Source organism: Trichoderma reesei (genome assembly GCF_000167675.1).
Source record: "Trichoderma reesei QM6a unplaced genomic scaffold TRIREscaffold_38, whole genome shotgun sequence".
Taxonomy (NCBI): Eukaryota; Fungi; Ascomycota; class Sordariomycetes; order Hypocreales; family Hypocreaceae; genus Trichoderma; species Trichoderma reesei.
Genome location: NW_006711185.1, coordinates 23,505 through 41,635, shown reverse-complemented (window position 1 = coordinate 41,635; position 18,131 = coordinate 23,505). Strand labels below are relative to the sequence as shown.

The following is an 18,131-nucleotide window of genomic DNA, read 5'->3' as shown; positions in this document are numbered from 1 at the left end:
ACCTACACACACCCACATCAAGATTGTGAGTTGCTCTTTTTACACTGCTCCTCTGCAAATGCCAGGATGTAATCCTTGCCTGTGATAACTGTATCATCGGGTATGTCTGGCATTGGAAAGAAGCCATGGAATTGTGTCGTGGCAAATACTCGTGTAACATCCCATCATGGCTGAAACCGCAATCTAGGCTGTCTGGGTTGAAGCAGACATCCATCAAAATCTCCGCTTCTCTCCATGTCTGGAGGCTGGCATCTTTCAGGCAGCCACTTGCACTCAAAGGGGCCATGCCATGGTAACTGGTTATTCCCGTTTGCAATTGGTCCGAGGAGCGCCGGAGTGGCTGAGGATTTTGGGGGCCGTGTGAGACGTGGCACCGCAGGAGGCTGTCTCGAGTCTTCAGCATCCATACATGCATGTAGGTACATACCTACCCTATGTGCATGGTGTCGGTCTCTTTACCCGGGATCGTGGTGATGATTGCATCCAACCTCTGATAGTACAGCATAAACGTCAATGTGTCCAGATAAGTTTTCTGCCTTCTGCCGGTGCTTGCAGTGCGTGTGCTCGTCGCTCAAGGGGTTGAGTACATGATGGTTGTTATTACATGTACCTGCATGTAAGTGACGTCGGGTGTCTTTGCAAACGCAGGCGTGATAGACTTCCAGTGATGGTTGGAGAGACTATGTATGCACCGCAGCATCGTGATGGACGACTGACGCCCGTGAGACATGCAAGCAATGAGCCGTTCCAGATCAATTGAACTATTAAGCTTAGAGCAAGATACTGAGAACCAACAATACCTACTGTGATTGCGGTCCCAGATGGTCGACTCCCCAGCCGCAAACCCCGCCATGGAGCCCCTGTAGATTGCGCTACCAGTCAGTGGGGAGCTTCCAGGTTCTCAGGGTTCTCTCTACCCGACAGCTTCAAGCTCGGGAACCGATCCATCGCAAGCAACTTCTTCCAAGCATATCCACCACCAAGCCGACCGGCACACATCCAATGCCTCCAGCTCCCACAATCCCCTCCGTCAAGCAGAGCTTCGTCTCTGCGCAGACAAACCTCCTCTCCCAGCCGATTGCCCCGTCCCGCGCCTGGCGCGCCTCCAACGACGCGTCCGAGCATGCGATTCCCAGCCGCCTCGTCGACGACGCCGTCGCGAGTGTCAATCGCACGATCCAGCAGCACTGTCGCCGCGTCTATGCGCCCCAGGCGAGCCGGCACGTGGCCGAGCAGATTAGCAGCTTGTACTCGCGGGACGCTGAGCGCAGGCTGGGGAACCCGGACGATGCTGGAGGCGGCATCGGGCGCGAGCTTGATCTAGGTATGTGCTGCTGCTGCTGCTGCTGCTGGCTCTCAGCTCTCGCGGCGTAATGAAGTGGGAACAGCGAACACCCATCTGACGATTTATATGACACAGTTGACGAGAGCGCCATTGAATCACTCCCCGCCGCCTGGCCGTCCCACAAAGACGTCAATGCCTATCCCATGGAAGCCAACCGCTATGCCGAGACTGTTCGCCAGCTAGCCGACCTCAGCCAGCGGCGCAAAGATCTAAGACAGAGAGTCGAGCGCTTCCGGAACCTCGAAAAATCAATCGAATCCTTTCGAACCATGGACGGCGTCGGCGTCCAAGAAAATCTGGTGACTCGCGATGGACCCGTGGAAAAGGAGCTCGAGAGGATGCGCGTTCTGCTTGCGCGTGTTGTCGGCCGAGTGAGCGAGCTGCCAAGTGCGGATGCTACGCAAGATCCAGGGCGTATAGAGCTCAGTGCCTTGACGGCGGCGAGGAAGAAGCAGATTGAAGAGTTTCTGGCAGACCAGCGTGTTTTCCCGTCATGAGCTCGAAGCCCACGGCGTTGCGCAGCCAGATTTCCAAACAGAACTCCTTGGAGGGTGCGATGCGGCGACTACAGCAAGAGATGCGCATGCAGGCAGCACTTCATCGAGCGACTACAGGCTGAACTATGGTCATCATCTTCTACCAAGCAAGACGGCTGTCGCGTTCAACATCGACGCGTTTTGAATCGCATCGCATGTCTGACAGTGCATAGGTATGGTCTTGAGATTAGCCGATATGCATGACTTGCAATTGGCTCCTGTCTCGCCTTTGCAGCTACGCCGCTCAATTGATTCAAGCGCCCTATGCGATACGAGGAGGGGGGGGACACCCATCAAAGCTTCGCTTTGATCCTTCAAGAGTCTCATGCCAGCCATCCATAACATTGGGTGAAAGCGGAAGTGGTAAGCGAGACGAATGCGACCCCATCTCCAACTGGGAGAATGGCTTACACCAAAACCTGGATGGGCTTCATGGAGCCTCTGAAACTCCGCACAATTGAACGCTGGCAGCTCAAGAGGGGAAACGCCAGGCATCACATCAATCAGTCAGCCAGAGCGAAAGCCTTGCGCGACGACAGAACGATGCCGTTGATGAACGCCTTGCGGCCTTGATACACTCCACAGGAGCTGCGCGCAGTGGTAGCGCTGACAACCCTCGAATTCTTTGCCCAAATGGGAATCATGGCCAAGTCTCTGGCCAAGTTGGTTTCTAGGCGGGGAGTAGGCAGTTTGGCAGCCGCTTCGTCTCTCCAGAGAATGACATGTCATGTCTGTTGATGGTTTGGACAAATGCTCCCTGCGGCGATGTCTTCAGAACTCGGCTCATATCGTGAGGACTGATGTTGAACATTTGAGATGCCCAAATGACTAGGGAGCTCCACGATAGGGCTCATCACACATCAGGATCCAGAGTTCAGAACCGCATCTACTAAGAGATATTCCAAAAAAGGCCAATATCGCTGGCGCTCCAACCGGCAACTTGGTGCTACCACTGCTTGAATTGTAATAACACGCAGTTGCTCGGGTTCGATTAAGCGTTGAGATCAGCCAATGTCAACGACAAGTCGGCACTTGGAAGCTCGCATTCGCTTGCGCTCGACGCCATGTGGGCCAAATGGACTTGTGGCTGCTGGTGGTTGCATGCCATCCCCGGACCTGGCGATGCCTACCCCTGTCTCCTCATTGGGTGCCATTTCGGTGGCGCGAGATGATTGAGAGGTGGACGCTGGCTGAGCCATCGTCGGATTCGGATCATGGGGCAAGACAAGCTCTCAGCTTGGATCGAGGCCAGGGTAACATGCTTCTTTTGACGTCAAGGGCAGACGAGACGACGCTTTTCGAAGCACACTTACGCGGCTCATCGTGTAAGTTCAGTCCAGTTACTGGGCTCCCTTGTGACTCTGCCATCCCAGACGTCAGGTATATAAAGAGAGAGACCCTCACATGCAACGATGAAAACTATCCGTCTTGTCCCACCACCGATATAACAACGATTACAGTTGTTGGCCTCTCACGTTCTTATCCATACAGAGTATCTCGATACTCTCGTTTATACACAGCCATCCCAGCTTGACGACACTACAAGACCACTTGCGCTTTCGCCATACGTTCAAGCAGATATCAACGGCACTTTTCCAACCCACCGCACTTGAATCACTCATCAGCCATGGCGCTCAACAGCCAGGGGGTCATTCTTCGCACTGCAGAGGATACAGACAACGATGTGCAACTGAGACTTCGCAACTGGGAAAGCCAAGCATGGAAGGAATGGCCATCAAAAGCTCAGGTAACTTCACCTACATACTCTCTTTAGGCATCGGCTTACTGACAATGCAATACTACAGTTTGAGGGGTTAGAAGAGCATCGTGGACCAGTACAGCTGACGGTCAAGGGTACTATTCCCTCATGGGCTGCCGGCTCTCTGTTCAGAACCGGACCCGGGCTGGATAGAGTAGAGGGCACGGTCAGGGGCACCCACTTCATCTCTCACTGGTTCGACGGCATCGCCCATAGCCATCGATTCGACATTGTCCCTTCCCAAGACGCCGATGGCAGCGCAACCGTGACGTACTCTTCACGGCGACACTCAGACGAGGCCGTTGCGGAGATCAAAAAGAAGGGCTGGCCATCGAGCATCACCTTTGCCCAGCGGGCTGACCCATGTATCGGAATCTTTGCCAAGGTCATGACTGTATTTGTTCCCGGCAAAAGCAACAACAACGTCACTGTCATCCCAGACATGCCCGGCGGTGACGATGTGGAGCAGGGAGATCCGTCAAAGGGCAAGGCCTTGTACGTGCTCACCGACAGCGCGGCCGTCAGCAAGCTCGACCCAAAGTCACTCGAGCCCATTGGCAACGCCAACCAGACGTCTCTCCATCCCGACCTGAAGGGACCGATTTCTTGCGCTCACACGCAACGTGATCCGGAGACAGGCGACTTATTCAACTACAACCTGGAGCTCTCCGCGCCTCATCCGACGTACCGCATCTTCCGGGTCAACGCCCATGACGGGACAACCGATATTCTCGCCACCATTTCCAGCAAGGACTTTCCGGCGGCGTACATGCACAGCTTCTTCATGACGCAGAGTTACATTGTGTTTTGCGTCCAGTCGACGCAGTTTGCGTGGGCAGGCATCAAGATTCTCTGGGAGAGGAACATTCTCGACGCCATCAAGCCGTTCGACCCCTCTGTTCCATGCAGGTGGGCGGTGGTAGACCGGAGACAGGGGAAAGGCGTCGTGGCCGAGTTTTCGACTCCAGCTGGCTTCTTTTTCCACTCGGCGAATGCTTTTGAGGAGATGGTCAAGGATGAGAGCGGGAACAGCCATACGGAGATTTGCATGGATGCCATCTCGTACAGGAACACTGACGTCCTGCGCATGTTCTACTATGACATTCTCCTTGACCGGAACGACGCTACGAAGAAGACAATGCTCGACAAGCAATTTTACAAAACCACCCAGAACCGTCTCTCGCGTTATCGCTTCCGGATCCCATCCAAGAAACAATCGTCCAAGGAAAAGGCATCTGCGGTAGCAGAAGAGGTTCTCTCCATTCCCACCCCTCACGTGGGTGAACTCCCCACCATCAACCCCAAGCTCGCCGGCCAGCCATACCGATACGTCTACTCCGTAGCCAACAGAGGCCTCTACGTCTTTGCCGACTCCATCGCCAAGACGGATTTGCACACCAAGGCGGCCCTCCTCTGGAGCGGCCCCAAGGGGCATTCCCCCGGCGAAGCCATCTTTGTGCCACGGCCGGGAGGTACTGATGAAGATGACGGGGTGCTGTTGTCCGTGGTGCTGGACGGGACGCTGGAGAAGTCGTATTTGCTGTGCTTGGATGCGAGGACGATGGAGGAGGTGGGCAGGGCGGAAGCGGACTTTGCGATTCCGCTGGGTTTGCATGGTGCGCATCAGGCGAGGGGGAACCTCTGAGTGATGAGTGTTTGCGTGAATTGTTTGCCTTGTGTTGCGCCGTGATATCAAGATGTTTGTATGTATATGTTGTTGTTGATAGGCATGACATCGGGCCTTCGGTGTACATGTACATAGCATCTTCTTATTCTATTCTTAACCATGCCTTATCTGTAAGGATATGCATGCTTTAAACATTCACTTCATACAAGATGAAATATTAAATCTTATTCACAAAGGATCAATTAAACGAGCCAGGTATATCAAATCTCATCCCACACCAAGCGCAGCAACAGTGAAGCTCTAATCATCACCCACTCGCACGTGTGGATATCCTGTCCCAATGTGGCATGTGTCGGCATCAATCTCGGATTTTTCGGGGCCCAAGAAAAGAGCGAGATTTTTCCACCGGCTGCGGCGTAATGCGCGTGCCGCGGCTGAAACGTGGGGGGAGCGCTGACTACAAATCCTGGGGAAGAAATTGAAAGTGAATCGACGTGGCGATGAATGAGTGGAAGATGCCGAGACACACGTACTAATAATTGACACAAAGATGAATCGACACGTCGTCATGGATATCAAAATGTTTTTGTTCCAGCTTCTAATTTACAGGTTTCATCCCTCCTTTGCCTTCGTAAACTCCATCGTCTGCTCCCTACTCCAAAACCCGGAGCAACGTACATACATACATCGTTTTTGCAACCCCCAACACCACTTGAGTGATCAATCTTCGATAGTAAACACATTCCATCATTCATCTCCGATACCGTGTAACCGCTTTTGAAACGGAAAAAAAAAAAGAATAAGAAAAAGTGAATGGCGAAATTCAGAAATAGCATCTCGATGAAAGAAGGTCTCTCAATCTTGGCTTTTCTCTCTTTTCACCCTCCTCGCGAAATTTGAGTGACTGCCACTCTTCCCACCAATTCATCCCAACCGTCGCTTATATAACAAAGAAAAAGCGAATGATTCATTTTTTGTGGTTTTTCATCTTTTTTTGTCGTCTCCCATCTCACCGATATCAACGGTAAGCTTAGGCCGCAACGGCATCGGACGTAGGCATTTTCATGCTGGTGCCGCTCAGGTCGGTGGGTTTCCGCGAGGGGTTCTTGGTGTAGTAGTCGGAAATAGCAGACTTGATGGCATCTTCAGCAAGCATGGAGCAATGCACTGCAAGCAAAGTTAGCATCACAAGCCGCTCAAGGCAAGTAGGCTGTATAGCAAAACAATTGGTGATATACGTACGCTTGACAGGAGGCAGGCACAGCTCCTTGGCAATCTCCGTGTTCTTGACCTTTCCGGCATCGTCCAGGCTCATGCCGCGCACAAGCTCGGTCAGGTAGCTGCTGGAGGCAATGGCCGAGCCGCAGCCAAACGTCTTGAACTTGACCTCGGAGATCTTCTGCGTCTCGGGGTCGACGCGGATCTGGAGCTTCATGACATCGCCGCAGGCAGGCGCGCCGACGAGGCCGGTGCCGACATCAGCGTCGCTCTTGTTCATGGAGCCGACATTTCGGGGGCGCGAGTAGTGATCCAGCACCTTTTCGTGATACGAGCGCTGGGCCTGGACGGATGCGACGGGCGCGAGCTGACGGGTGGCGATGGAAGGTCTGACGAGGGGAGCGGCAATGGCTCGCCTTGAGATGACGCGGAGTCCTCTGGAAAACATTGTGAGGTGTTTTGACTGGATTCGAAGTGAGGTCTGCTGTGTGAAGGCGGTATATGCAGAGATTCGCAGGGAGGCGAGGTTCTGCAAAACGGAAGCGGAGTTTCGAGTATGCGGAATATCGAAACTGAGTTCAGATGCAAGAGATGCGATGCGCTGGTGTGAGGAATGTAGGTGGTGTTGATAGAGTTGATGCGGTCGATTGATCTTGATGACGATCAGGTATAATCAGGACAGAGTCAAAGAGTTCTTGCAAGAGTGAGAAAATGAAAGGCGGATCGCGATGCTTGCAGGTGAGGAGTCGACGCTTAATCAATGTCCGGCAGAAAGAAAGCGAAAAAGTGCTGATGGCGATTTCGGCCAAGTGCGTCTCGGCCATCGGCCAATCAGCGGCGTCGCCCCTCTCGGCCATTACGTCTATGCGCAGCTGTGGAGCTCGGTCCTCGTCGGAGCTTGCGGCCAATCAGGGCTTGACAATTACATTAGTCACCTATCAGATGCCGTTGCCAATACGTAACTGCTGGTCACTGCTCCGCAAAAAGATTGCAAATCAATCTGATAAGATGCACGTGAACGGGGATAAAGTCACGTGGCCTGGCGACGGGCGACGCGCATTCTGAGTGTCCGGTTCGGATTTTGACACGTCCTCCGAGCTGCTGCCAGGCGTTGGTCTGCCATATCCTGCTGCTGACGCGTTTGCCTCGATCCGGAGTAGCTTGTTGCCCTCTATTAACACGGGATCTTGCAGCAAGCAAAAAGTTTGTCTCAGGCATCGATTGCTGGATTTCCGCCAATCCCGAGGATGAAGACAATTGGGGATTGGCCAAAGGGTATGACTGTCTGATACACTGTGTGATAGACAGGGCCACCATTGTTGCGATTGTCTCGATGCTGGCACACATCCCTCGCAACAGGACTCGTTACTCAAATCCGCAACCCCGCAATGTGGCAATCACGATTGATATCATCGCTTCAAGGCAAATAGCATGGAACAAGTCAAGTCTCTCAAAACAAGCTGTAGCCGAATATTCGAGAATGCGAGAATGAATATCCATCTTCGAGTCTGTTTCGATCGAACTGATAGACGAGCCTATTCTGGTTATAGATGGCAGCTTGATTCCCCTCCACCTACCCTATACGAGTACTATGGCCTTAGTTTGGTGGCGGACTCATGACGCAGTGGCAGTCTAGAGGCACCTAATCAACAGGTCTCGAATTTTCTGCTGCCCCTCCAAGCTCCCAGGTCTGATGCCGTCACCGAGGGGCAGCCTAGAAGTGCCTGAAACTGGAACTGGAAAGCCGCCAGTGCTGAGCTCCAGGCTGCTGCACCCACTAACCGCAATCGATAACGGTCGCTCAGCGCTTGGCCCGGCAACTGCAGCGCCCACTACGTAACGAAATCAACATCAGCCTCCAAAGTGCATGTGCTCACGGAACTTCACTTTTGCTTCTTCTCTCAAACTCCAACCAGCTTCCGGTAGCTGCTGCATCGCCATCTTGCCCGTCTGCAGTCCGTCTGCTGTCCCCCTGAACCTCCCCTGCATCACCAAAAGACATGTCGTGCCCGCATCTCGACTCTGTCGGTACGTCAAAATTGTTACCCCGCCACCTCGTAGCTTCGCAGCTCTTTCGCAGCCATCGTCAAGTCACGGAAGCTGACCTGTTCTGTTGTCACCGCAGAGCTCAAGCCGCCGACTCCCGCCCAGTCGGTGTACAAGGAAGACTGCACGCAATGCTTCGACTCGATTGTATGTCCTCCAACGGCCTGCAACGTTTCTCTCCTCCCCTCAGGCTGTTAGCTGGACGACGGCTCATCTCCCTTGTGTTTCTGCTGTGTAGGACAGCCCCGGCGGCCTCGATGTCTGCCTCCAGTGCTTCAACGGTGGCTGTACCGGAGATAGGGAGCACTCGCCGCTTCACAATGCAGTCTGGAGTCACCCGCTTGCCCTCAACATTCGCCGCACTCGAAAGACGGTTCACCGCGATGAACCACCTGCCAAGATGACGAAGCTCGCCATCGCCGCCGAGACCGAAGAAGATCGATACGACACTGCCCTGACCGCCAAGTGCATCGAGTGCCAAAAGGAGCTGGACCTGACAAACGCCAAGTTGGCCCCCGTAGTCGATGGCATTCTCAAGGCGCACACCTTCTCGCGAAAGGAAGAGGTGAAGGCGTGGGAGCAGGAGCTCACGACATGTGAGCACATCCTGACCCTGCAGCAGCACCCACCCCGCAAGATCGAGCAGGGCGAGCTTGGCCACTGCTCGGGTTGCGATCTGCGAGAGAACCTTTGGCTTTGCCTGGAATGCGGAAACCTGGGTTGTGGCCGGAAGCAGATGGGTGGCGTCGACGGCAATTCGCACGCCTTGGGCCATGCCAACGAATCGGGCCACGGCGTGGCTGTCAAGCTCGGATCCATCACCCCTGAGGGTACCGCCGACATCTACTGCTACAGGTGCGACGAGGAGCGCATAGACGAGCTGCTTGGACAGCATCTGGCTCACTGGGGCATTCTCCTGGCCGAGCGACAAAAGACGGAGAAGAGCTTGACCGAGATGCAGATTGAGCAAAATCTCAAATGGGACTTTAGCATGACTACGGAGGACGGCCACGAGCTGAAGCCTCTGTTTGGCCCCGGCCTCACTGGCCTCAAGAATCTGGGCAACAGCTGCTACCTGGCCAGCATTATCCAGTGTCTCTTTGACTTGCCGTCGTTCCGGGAGCGCTACTATAGCAACAGCAATGACCTGCCCATCGTTCAGGAACCTGCAGCCGACCTGGAGACTCAGCTGAGGAAGATGGCTCACGGGTTGCTCTCTGGTCGATACTCAGTGCCCGACAACGAGGCGCCCGGATCTGAAGTAACCTACCAGAGGGGGCTTGCGCCCGCCATGCTCAAGCATCTGATAGGCAGAGGACACGAAGAATTCTCTACCATGCGTCAGCAGGATGCATTCGAACTGTTCCAGCATCTCTTCAAGCTCATCAGCCGGTCACCGCACAACGGAGAGCAGAAGGACCCTACGGCCGACTTTCGATTTGTTCTGGAGCAGCGGCTGCAGTGTCTTGGATGCCACAAGGTTAGGTACAGCTCCAACGAACAGGACAATATCTTCATCGACGTGCCGCTGGAGAAGCTCGATCAACCGGAGGAAAGCGGCCAGGTAGCCAACACCTACAAGCCGGTCACTCTGAAGGAATGCTTGGACAACTTCACCGCCGCCGAAAAGGTCGAGCTGACTTGCTCAGCGTGCGGCAGCAAAGCAGGCTTCACCAAGCAGTCGCTGTTCAAGACATTCCCCAACGTGCTGGCCGTCAATGCGCGGAAGATGGCCGTTGTCAACTGGGTTCCCATCAAGATCGACGTCCCGGTTATTGTCCCGGACGAGCCGTTCTTGCTGGACGACTACCTGTCCAAGGGACTTCAGCCATCGGAGGAGCTCTTGCCCGACGAACCTGAAAACAAAGCGCCTGCGTTTGTGGCGGACGCGACCGCAATTGCGCAGCTCGAGGCCATGGGCTTCCCACGCAACCGTGCCGAGAAGGCCCTGCACGCGACGGGCAATTCGGATGCCAACGCGGCCATGGAATGGCTGTTCGCGCACCTCGACGATGCCGACATTGACGCACCGCTTGATCTGGGGTCCGGATCAGGGGCAGACACGACTGATCCCGAAAAGATTGAGATGCTTGGCGCCATGGGATTCCTGGCCCCTCAGGCCAAGAAGGCGCTGAAGGAGACGGGTGGCGACGTTGAACGAGCTGTCGAGTGGCTGTTTAGTCACCCCGACGACCAGGGCATCATGGAGGACGACGCTGCCGGCCAGAGTGGCGAGGCGCCTCAGAAAGAGCCTGCTGGAAGCGCAACGCTGCCGGCGCGGTTCCAGCTGCAGTCCATTGTGTGCCACAAGGGCACGAGTATCCATGCGGGGTGAGTCTCTCTGGCTATTCCTTCGGTTTCCATCACTAACATTTGGGATTCAACCAGTCACTACGTCGCCTTCATTCGAAAGACTCTGGAGGGCAAGGAGACGCCTACCTGGGTGCTCTTCAACGACGAAAAGGTGGTGGAGGCGCATGATGTTGAAGAAATGCGCAAGTTTGCGTATGTGTATTTTTTCAAGAGGGTCTGAGGAGCGAGTGAATACGTTTTTGTTGCATTTACGGGAGTGGTGACGATGCATTCGGGAGACGGCGTTTGATGATGCGCTGCCTTTACCAAGGCGGTGCTGGAAGATTGTTTGTGGACGAGCGTGGCTGTTGCATGATCAAGGGACATGATGTATTACCCTTGCGATTCTTTATAGATGGAATACCTACCACAGAGACATGGATACCTATGAGAGTTTATGCATCCGTATATTTGGCCCATACTTGGGGGGGCGTCCTGAAAAAGGCTGTATGATGCACCGATAAATCCCCGTTCAACGCCGTTCCAAAGCCAAGCAATCTCGAACCATGCATCCCTTTCCCAGTCCCATAAAAGTACCTTATACAAAAAGCCTTCTTGTCTCGTTTCAATCGCCCAACCTGTAGCTGACGATAGTGTCGACGCGATGATTCGCGGTGCTGAACCCTCTCAGCTGGACCCTTTCGCCGTTCTGAATCTCCTTTGCGTCCGAGTCCCCCCACTCGACGGGGACGTCGCTGTCTGCGTCTGCGTAGACGAGCACGTTGAAGGTGCAGTCACCGGTGAGCTGGGGGAGGAAGGTGACGGAGGCGGTGATTTGGCGGAAGATGGCGGCGATTTCGGCCTGGATCTCGGCTTCGGGCTTGTCTTTTTCGGCGAAGAGGGGGGTTGCGGCGGATGCGGAAGAGGAGTTTTCTTGTTGCTGTTGCTGTTGCTGTTCGGAGGAGGGAGGAGGATTGGAGGGGTCGATGTCGGAGGGAGCCTTGGATTTGGATTTGGGAGGAGGTGCTGAAATTTGAACCTTTGCGTGTTTGAGCGTATTAGTCAAGACTCGAACGAGGTATTGATGGGTTTGGGCGTTGTTATGGGGTGCTCTCGAGAGAAGAGGGATCGCGACGTACATCGAATTGCCAGCGCTCGACGTGCTCTCCCGTGTCCTTGTCGGTGATGACGATGACGAGCTTGGAGATTTTGCCGCCGACCATCCACTTGTCGAGCTGGCTCATGATTTTCTTGATGTAGGCTTTGACTTGGTCGTCGGCGGAGACTACATTCACGCGGTACGGTCAGCTTTGTGGTTTGGTTGTTGGGGCGGAGAGAGGAGAGGGCGGTTGTACCGAGCATGTTGAGGCCATATTTCTTGACGCTGTGGGATGCGCATTAGCTGACATGTTCTTTCCAAATCGACCGGAAAAGGGTGAATCGTACGCTGTAAAGTCTTCGGCTGGGTAGACGCCGCGCTGGAATCTGTCAAGGGAGGAGCACGGTCAGCTGTTTCGTTCGATGCGTCGTGGGTCGCGAGGCTTCGTACAGGATTGTGTGTATCGAGTATTGGAACTAGGAAGGCGAAGAGTTAGAGCCGATATTCAACTGCGCCAGTGGAGGGGAGACGTGGAGAGGCCAACATACAAATTCGGCGACCAGCCTTGAGCTGCCCTTGAGCGAGAGCTTGTGCGTCTTGGACTCGTCCTTGTCCTTGTCCTTTGGCCGCTTGTCTTTGCTCGACGACGTCTTTGAGGAGGATTTCTTCTTTTCCGGCTCCATGGCTGGAGACGTGTTCTTGAGTCTCGAGTCTCAAGTCTCGGGGCTTGTCTGGTATATGGGTCGGTAAAGTGCCTTGTGGAGGGAAGAGCTCTGGTGGTGGTTGGTGATGTTGGTGATGACGATGGCAGATCCAATGGCAAGCAGGGGTGCTTTTTGGCTGATTTTGTTTACTTGTGAGCTGCGCGGTTGCGGGGCTGCAGGCTGGGGGTCTGTCGAATCAGACGCGGGCGGCTGGTTGCTGTGCCTGAGCTGGACCCGACCCTGATGGCCTGGATCGAACGAGTGCGTGATGTCACAGGCTCTTTTCTCTTCAAAATCACATGTGATGAAGATGACGGTCTGGATGGATGAGAAAGATAAGGTAGGTAAGGTAGATGCCTCTCAGTTGTCAATCGCATTCATTGATGCATAAGTACCTACTAGGTATCGATTTGCATTGAGTTGTAATCACGTGGCCTCCCGTATGTCCCAACCAGAGGCATTCATTCCTTTCCTTCTCTCGGTCTTTCCCCCCCCAATCTGCACTTCATATCTCAACTCACTCACACCTCTTCAGTTTATTACAATCGTCGTGCCTCTAGAATGCGCCCGCACCGGACGCGGAATCACTCCTCTCGCCCTCAGTCGCTCCCTCGCCGCCGCCCGTTCCGCCGCCTCGCGCCTCTGGATCGCCGTCCTCGCAAGCCAGTAATTCGGAGAGCCATGCTCAAAGAACTCGCTCACGTTGTCCAGGTCGATGCCCGCGACGAAGTCGTCTAGGTCTGCCATCTCGGCGTTGGGGTCTACTGCTTGATCCTCATCCCCGGCTTCAGCCTGTTGATCTGATCCGTCTTCAGGGTTGACAGGTCGACGACCTCCAGCAGTCGATCCATCGTCGTTTTTGCCCTCATAGTGCAGCAAAAGGAAGCGAGTCAGGATGCCGGCACTCACAAGCAGCGGAACCGTCTGAGCGCTCGTGTCCACGCCGTCAATGTTGTCAAACTGGTTCCATCGTACCGTCAGCTCAATGGCGGTGATGTGAAGCCCGTACACAAGCAGGTTGGATATGCCGCGCATGGTGCGTAGCACCTCTGCCCGCTGCTGTCTTGCTCGCTCTCGCCTTGCGTTGCGCGCTTGTTCAACTTCCTCGGGTCTTTGTTCTGGTCTTCTGCCACTGTGTCAGATGCAGCTGCGCAGTACACGTCACGGTATGTGCAGTATCAGGGGGAGGCTGACTGACTCTCTCTGACGATGCCGCCTTCGACGTCTGTGTCTCTGTGGCCCGCACTGCCCATCCCACAGCCCCGTCCACGAAACAGCAATGCTGAAGCAGACGAGAATCACAACCACGTACACGATGATGTTGATCACCACGTATGCCGTGTTGTCGAGCTTGACCTTTGCAAAGAAGAAGCCGTAGTACCCGCATTGGCGTCCCTTGGTCGGCATATATGTGCCAAAGAACCAGAGGTGGAGAGCCGAGATGATGACCAGAAGCAACATGGTCGAGACGTTGAATACCGCCATTTTGGCTTCTCTCGTCTGCCCGAGCGGATCCCATCTGCGGTCGCAGCATGTGAGCGCTTTCCAGATGTACATGGGCACGAGGAAGATGTATGAGCCCGCCGCCAGCTGGAGCATGATGTATATGTCAGCCCCTTGGGCGCGTTGATCCGCGACCTGGACGAGCAGAGCCAGGACAATGGCGCCGGATAGGAGGAAGCCCAGTAGGCGTATGTCGGAGACGTCGGCTTGGTCAAAGAACTCGACTAGGATCTCGCCGAACCACTGCAGGTAGAATCCGAGGCGAATCCCAAGACCGTACAGGTCAGGACGCCCCTCTCGCCCGCAGGAGACCATGGCGCCAATCTGCATTCACAGCAGACATTTTCCAGCCATTGGTCCAGGGATCTGCAATCTATACAGCCGTTACTATCACGCGAGAGCCGGGGAATCGAGGATCGAACCGATGGAATGTCAAAGAAGCCGGCAACTGTGAGCATCTCCTGCAACTCGCCTCGCTGCAGCCCCGGATTTTGCAGTGTCTTTTAAACTCATAACACGGGCATCATGTCCGGTTGGGCAGAGACAAGGAGGCAATCCCGCGTCGCATGTTACACGCTCTCAGGGCGCTGCTTGACGGTGTTCAGCATTGTCCAGCGGCGGAAGAGGCAGGTAAGGCGAGCTTGTGCGTGGTGCCAGCGCGGACACGCCATCAGTGTTGGACGAGGTGACGCAGAGCGAGCACACAAGAGGAGAGAGTTGGCCTTTGTCAGTCTATTTGCTGATTTGTCTTCTTTTGCTTGGCGGATCTATTTTGGCACATTCCAGCATGAAACAGCGAACCTGTGTTTGCCAGGGCCTAAGTGCAACCTGCTTTCTAGTGGCCCTCTGGACCTCGAGATAGTGAGAGCAGAAGGAGGCTCGTGATGATGCACACCGTTGTAAGTCGACGTGGACAGACAGACAGGGCTTTTCACATCCTGCATGTCTCAGAAGGTGTCATGCTACCGGAGCGGTTGGATATCTTACAGAACTGGAGATTTGTGTTACACCATGATGGACAAACACGAATATATCCCGAAGTCGAAATCCTGTCGTTGTCACAAATGGGAGGCTCTCAAGAACCCATCGGCAAGCACCCCCCTCCTGAGAAGTGAAGAGTTAAGTCTATACTTCTATATCTGCTCACGCGTAATGTGAATAATAGGGCTCGAGAAGGTTAACAATAGTATCGGAGAACAAGAAACCCTCCCTTCCTTTAACATGAGCAGTAATACACAATAGTAAGAAGAGACCCTGAAAGATTTGCCAATTAATACTCAATACTGTAGTAGTAGCTAACAAAGGGCAACTGTAAACTCTCTTTTTCTATAAAAGACTAGCTAAAGAGAAAAAGAAGGAAAATAAATAAATAGCTATAAATGCATTATAGGCCTAAGGCCTATAGTATTATAAAGTAGTCCTAAGTTATTAAAGTAAGGACTACTTAATATATCCCCTTTAAAACTAATATACTATAATACTATTATAATATCTTAGGAAATTAATAGTATTTTACTAATTATAAAATATAAGCTATTTTACTATATATAAAAAATATAAAATAAATTTAAGAAATAGTTATTATTTCTTTAATTAAGGAGAAATAGCGCTAATAAAAGTAAGTAAATTAAATTAAGGTTTTTTAGTTATTAAAGTCTAAAAGTTACTTTTACTTATTAAAGTATAAGGCTTTTTTAATTAAAATAGAAATAAATTACTAAAATAAAAATAAAGTTATAATTATAGCTAATATAATAATAAAAGCTTACTATTTAACTTTTAAGCAGCTTTTTATTTATTAAATAAAATGCCCTTTTTATAAAAAATATATTAATATTATTAATATAATAGTTAAAGTTTAAAAAAATACTTATATTTTAAAGTATTAAAAGTATAAGAGATAAATTTATTTTAATTAATAAATAAAATGCCTTTTATAATAAAGGTCTTTTTAAAATAGACCTAGTTAAAGTAGCTGCTTATTTTAAAATATTTATAATTTAAAAAAGATAAAAAGGCTTATACCTCTTTTTATTATAAATTTAGCATTTTTAAACTATTTTAAATATAAACTTATTATAGTTTAAATCCTTATTAATATAAGAAAAGGAAATAGGAAATAAGGTATAGCTAAGATAATAAAGTTAGTATACTTATTATAATTACCCCTAATATTTAAATAAATATACTATTTTAAAATAGATCTTTATTATTAAATAGTATTAACTATTTTTAAAAGCTTTATAAATTTAATATACTTAATTCTTATAAGTAGCTTTATTAAACTATTTATAGTTATTTTTTATATTTTAATTTACTATATTTTAAAGTCTTTTTATTTTACTTTATTAATAATTTATTTAAAATAAATATTTATATACTTTATTTATATTATATTATATTAGTTAAGAATAGTAATTTTAGTATTTTAAGAATTAGTATATAAAATTATAGGCTTTTAGTTTTTAATACTTAGATTATTAAAGATCTTTTTAATTTAAATAGCTAATATTTTAGCTAAAGTAAGGTTTATAAATTTAGCTTTAATTAAGCTTATAGTAATAATAGTTTATTTTTTACTTTTTTAATAAATTAATTTATTTTTAATTAATATAATATAGCCTATTATATTAAATCTCTTAGCTAGGTTATTAATAAATACTATATTAATATAAACCTTTAAATTAAGGTTTTTAATATTATATTTATTATTAAGTTAAATATCTAAGTTAGTTATGCCTTAAAGGTATTAAAATAAGTGCTTTAAGATTTCCTTATAGTATTTTATTAAATTAGTATTAGCTTTATAAAGCTTTTAAGTAATATATATAATATTAAGCCTTATACTTATTAAAATAAAGTTTAAGCTTTTTATTTATTTTAGCTATTTTTTTACTAATATAATAACTTTTTATTATTTTTAATTATAAGGAATTATTTTTTTAAGTAGCTATAAGGTTTTAGCTAGATTTTAAAGTATTAAAATAAACTTAATAATAACTTTCTTAATATAAGTGCTTTAGCTAAGTATAATTATTTTATTTTTTTAATTTTTATAAACTTCTAGTTTTAAAAAAATAGCTATATCTTTTAGCTTTTTAATTTTAAATAAACCTTTTAGCTATATTACTATATTATAAATAGTTAATATTTTTAAGGCTATAATTATTATATTATTTATATATAAAATTAAAATAATACTATTTTTATATTTAAAAATATAAAGTTTAAATTTTAAAGATTTAAATTTAATTATAGCTAGTAGCTATATAGCTTTTTTAAACTATTATAAAAAAGCTTTTAAATAATTATAAAAAGCTTTTTTTAAATAATAGACTTTTTTAAATTTATTATTAAAGCCTTATAATTAATATATATAAACTTCCTTTTTAATATTAATATTAAGAAATATAGTAATAATATTAAATTACTACTACTTAAAATTATTAATTACTATAATTAAATAAAATACTTTAATTAATATAAAATAAGCTATTATAATATAAAGTTCTTTTATTAAATAGTCTATCTTTTAAAGCTAATCTCCTTAAATAATTAAGCATGCCTTTACTATAAGATTACTATTAATAAAATGCTTTAAATTATATATCTATTTATTATAAAAGATTATAGTATCCTTTAATAATATAACTAGTCTTTAAGTTTATTTTTTAATTAAATTATTATATTATTTTTTTATTATAAGGAACTATTTAATTTTATAATTATACTTTTTCTTAATATTATTTTAATTTTTAAAAACCTTTATGCCTTTATTAAGTTATTACTTAACTTTAAGAGTTATAAATACTATAAGAATTAGTTATTTTTTTATAAATTTATTATACTTTTACTATTTAATAATCTTAACTATTAATATAGATTTCTTTATTTTTTCTTTATATAAAGCTTTATAATTAACTTAAGTAATACCTTTTATAAAGTAATGCTATTATTATTAGCTATATACATTTATTATTAATCAATTAGGGTCCACTGATG

General features: G+C 48.4%; 6 protein-coding genes across 6 annotated transcripts; 3 read left to right on the top strand and 3 right to left on the bottom strand.

Moving 5' to 3' along the window:
* Nucleotides 1-409: 409 nt before the first annotated feature.
* TRIREDRAFT_112377 (uncharacterized protein) lies at nucleotides 410-1,842 on the top strand (the record flags this gene model as incomplete). Its single annotated transcript, XM_006969689.1, has 4 exons — nucleotides 410-415; nucleotides 524-554; nucleotides 1,013-1,324; nucleotides 1,421-1,842. The coding sequence occupies 4 exons, from the start codon at nucleotides 410-412 to the stop codon at nucleotides 1,840-1,842; spliced, it is 771 nt and encodes a 256-aa protein (XP_006969751.1).
* Nucleotides 1,843-3,508: 1,666 nt separating this feature from the next.
* TRIREDRAFT_70646 (uncharacterized protein) lies at nucleotides 3,509-5,285 on the top strand (the record flags this gene model as incomplete). The annotated part of the gene is made up of 2 exons (XM_006969688.1): nucleotides 3,509-3,628; nucleotides 3,687-5,285. 2 exons carry the CDS (start codon nucleotides 3,509-3,511, stop codon nucleotides 5,283-5,285), a joined length of 1,719 nt encoding a protein of 572 aa, XP_006969750.1.
* Nucleotides 5,286-6,297: 1,012 nt separating this feature from the next.
* On the bottom strand, nucleotides 6,298-7,176 carry TRIREDRAFT_124195 (uncharacterized protein; the record flags this gene model as incomplete). Its single annotated transcript, XM_006969676.1, has 2 exons — nucleotides 6,510-7,176; nucleotides 6,298-6,434 (listed from the first exon to the last, which is right to left on the bottom strand). Exons 1-2 carry the CDS (start codon nucleotides 6,931-6,933, stop codon nucleotides 6,298-6,300), a joined length of 561 nt encoding a protein of 186 aa, XP_006969738.1. The 5' UTR covers nucleotides 6,934-7,176.
* Nucleotides 7,177-8,485: 1,309 nt separating this feature from the next.
* TRIREDRAFT_82458 (uncharacterized protein) lies at nucleotides 8,486-11,325 on the top strand (the record flags this gene model as incomplete). Its single annotated transcript, XM_006969687.1, has 4 exons — nucleotides 8,486-8,513; nucleotides 8,611-8,678; nucleotides 8,770-10,862; nucleotides 10,920-11,325. 4 exons carry the CDS (start codon nucleotides 8,486-8,488, stop codon nucleotides 11,062-11,064), a joined length of 2,334 nt encoding a protein of 777 aa, XP_006969749.1. The 3' UTR covers nucleotides 11,065-11,325.
* On the bottom strand, nucleotides 11,276-12,659 carry TRIREDRAFT_23446 (uncharacterized protein). The gene is made up of 6 exons (XM_006969667.1): nucleotides 12,471-12,659; nucleotides 12,373-12,398; nucleotides 12,270-12,308; nucleotides 12,179-12,207; nucleotides 11,963-12,108; nucleotides 11,276-11,775 (listed from the first exon to the last, which is right to left on the bottom strand). Exons 1-6 carry the CDS (start codon nucleotides 12,603-12,605, stop codon nucleotides 11,449-11,451), a joined length of 702 nt encoding a protein of 233 aa, XP_006969729.1. The 5' UTR covers nucleotides 12,606-12,659; the 3' UTR covers nucleotides 11,276-11,448.
* A 523-nt stretch (nucleotides 12,660-13,182) lies between these two features.
* TRIREDRAFT_112372 (uncharacterized protein) lies at nucleotides 13,183-14,444 on the bottom strand (the record flags this gene model as incomplete). The annotated part of the gene is made up of 3 exons (XM_006969675.1): nucleotides 13,183-13,281; nucleotides 13,329-13,758; nucleotides 13,939-14,444. 3 exons carry the CDS (start codon nucleotides 14,442-14,444, stop codon nucleotides 13,183-13,185), a joined length of 1,035 nt encoding a protein of 344 aa, XP_006969737.1.
* Between the last annotated feature and the right edge of the window lie 3,687 nt (nucleotides 14,445-18,131).

Bases quoted from the DNA above. Each gene is read 5' to 3' on its own strand.
- TRIREDRAFT_23446 (XM_006969667.1), bottom strand. From the start codon at position 12,605: ATGGAGCCGGAAAAGAAGAAATCCTCCTCAAAGACGTCGTCGAGCAAA. The intron at 12,309-12,372 runs GTACGAAGCCTC...CTCCCTTGACAG, and splicing joins TACTCGATACACACAATCCT to ATTCCAGCGCGGCGTCTACC. The intron at 12,109-12,178 runs GTACAACCGCCC...GCGTGAATGTAG, and splicing joins ATATGGCCTCAACATGCTCG to TCTCCGCCGACGACCAAGTC.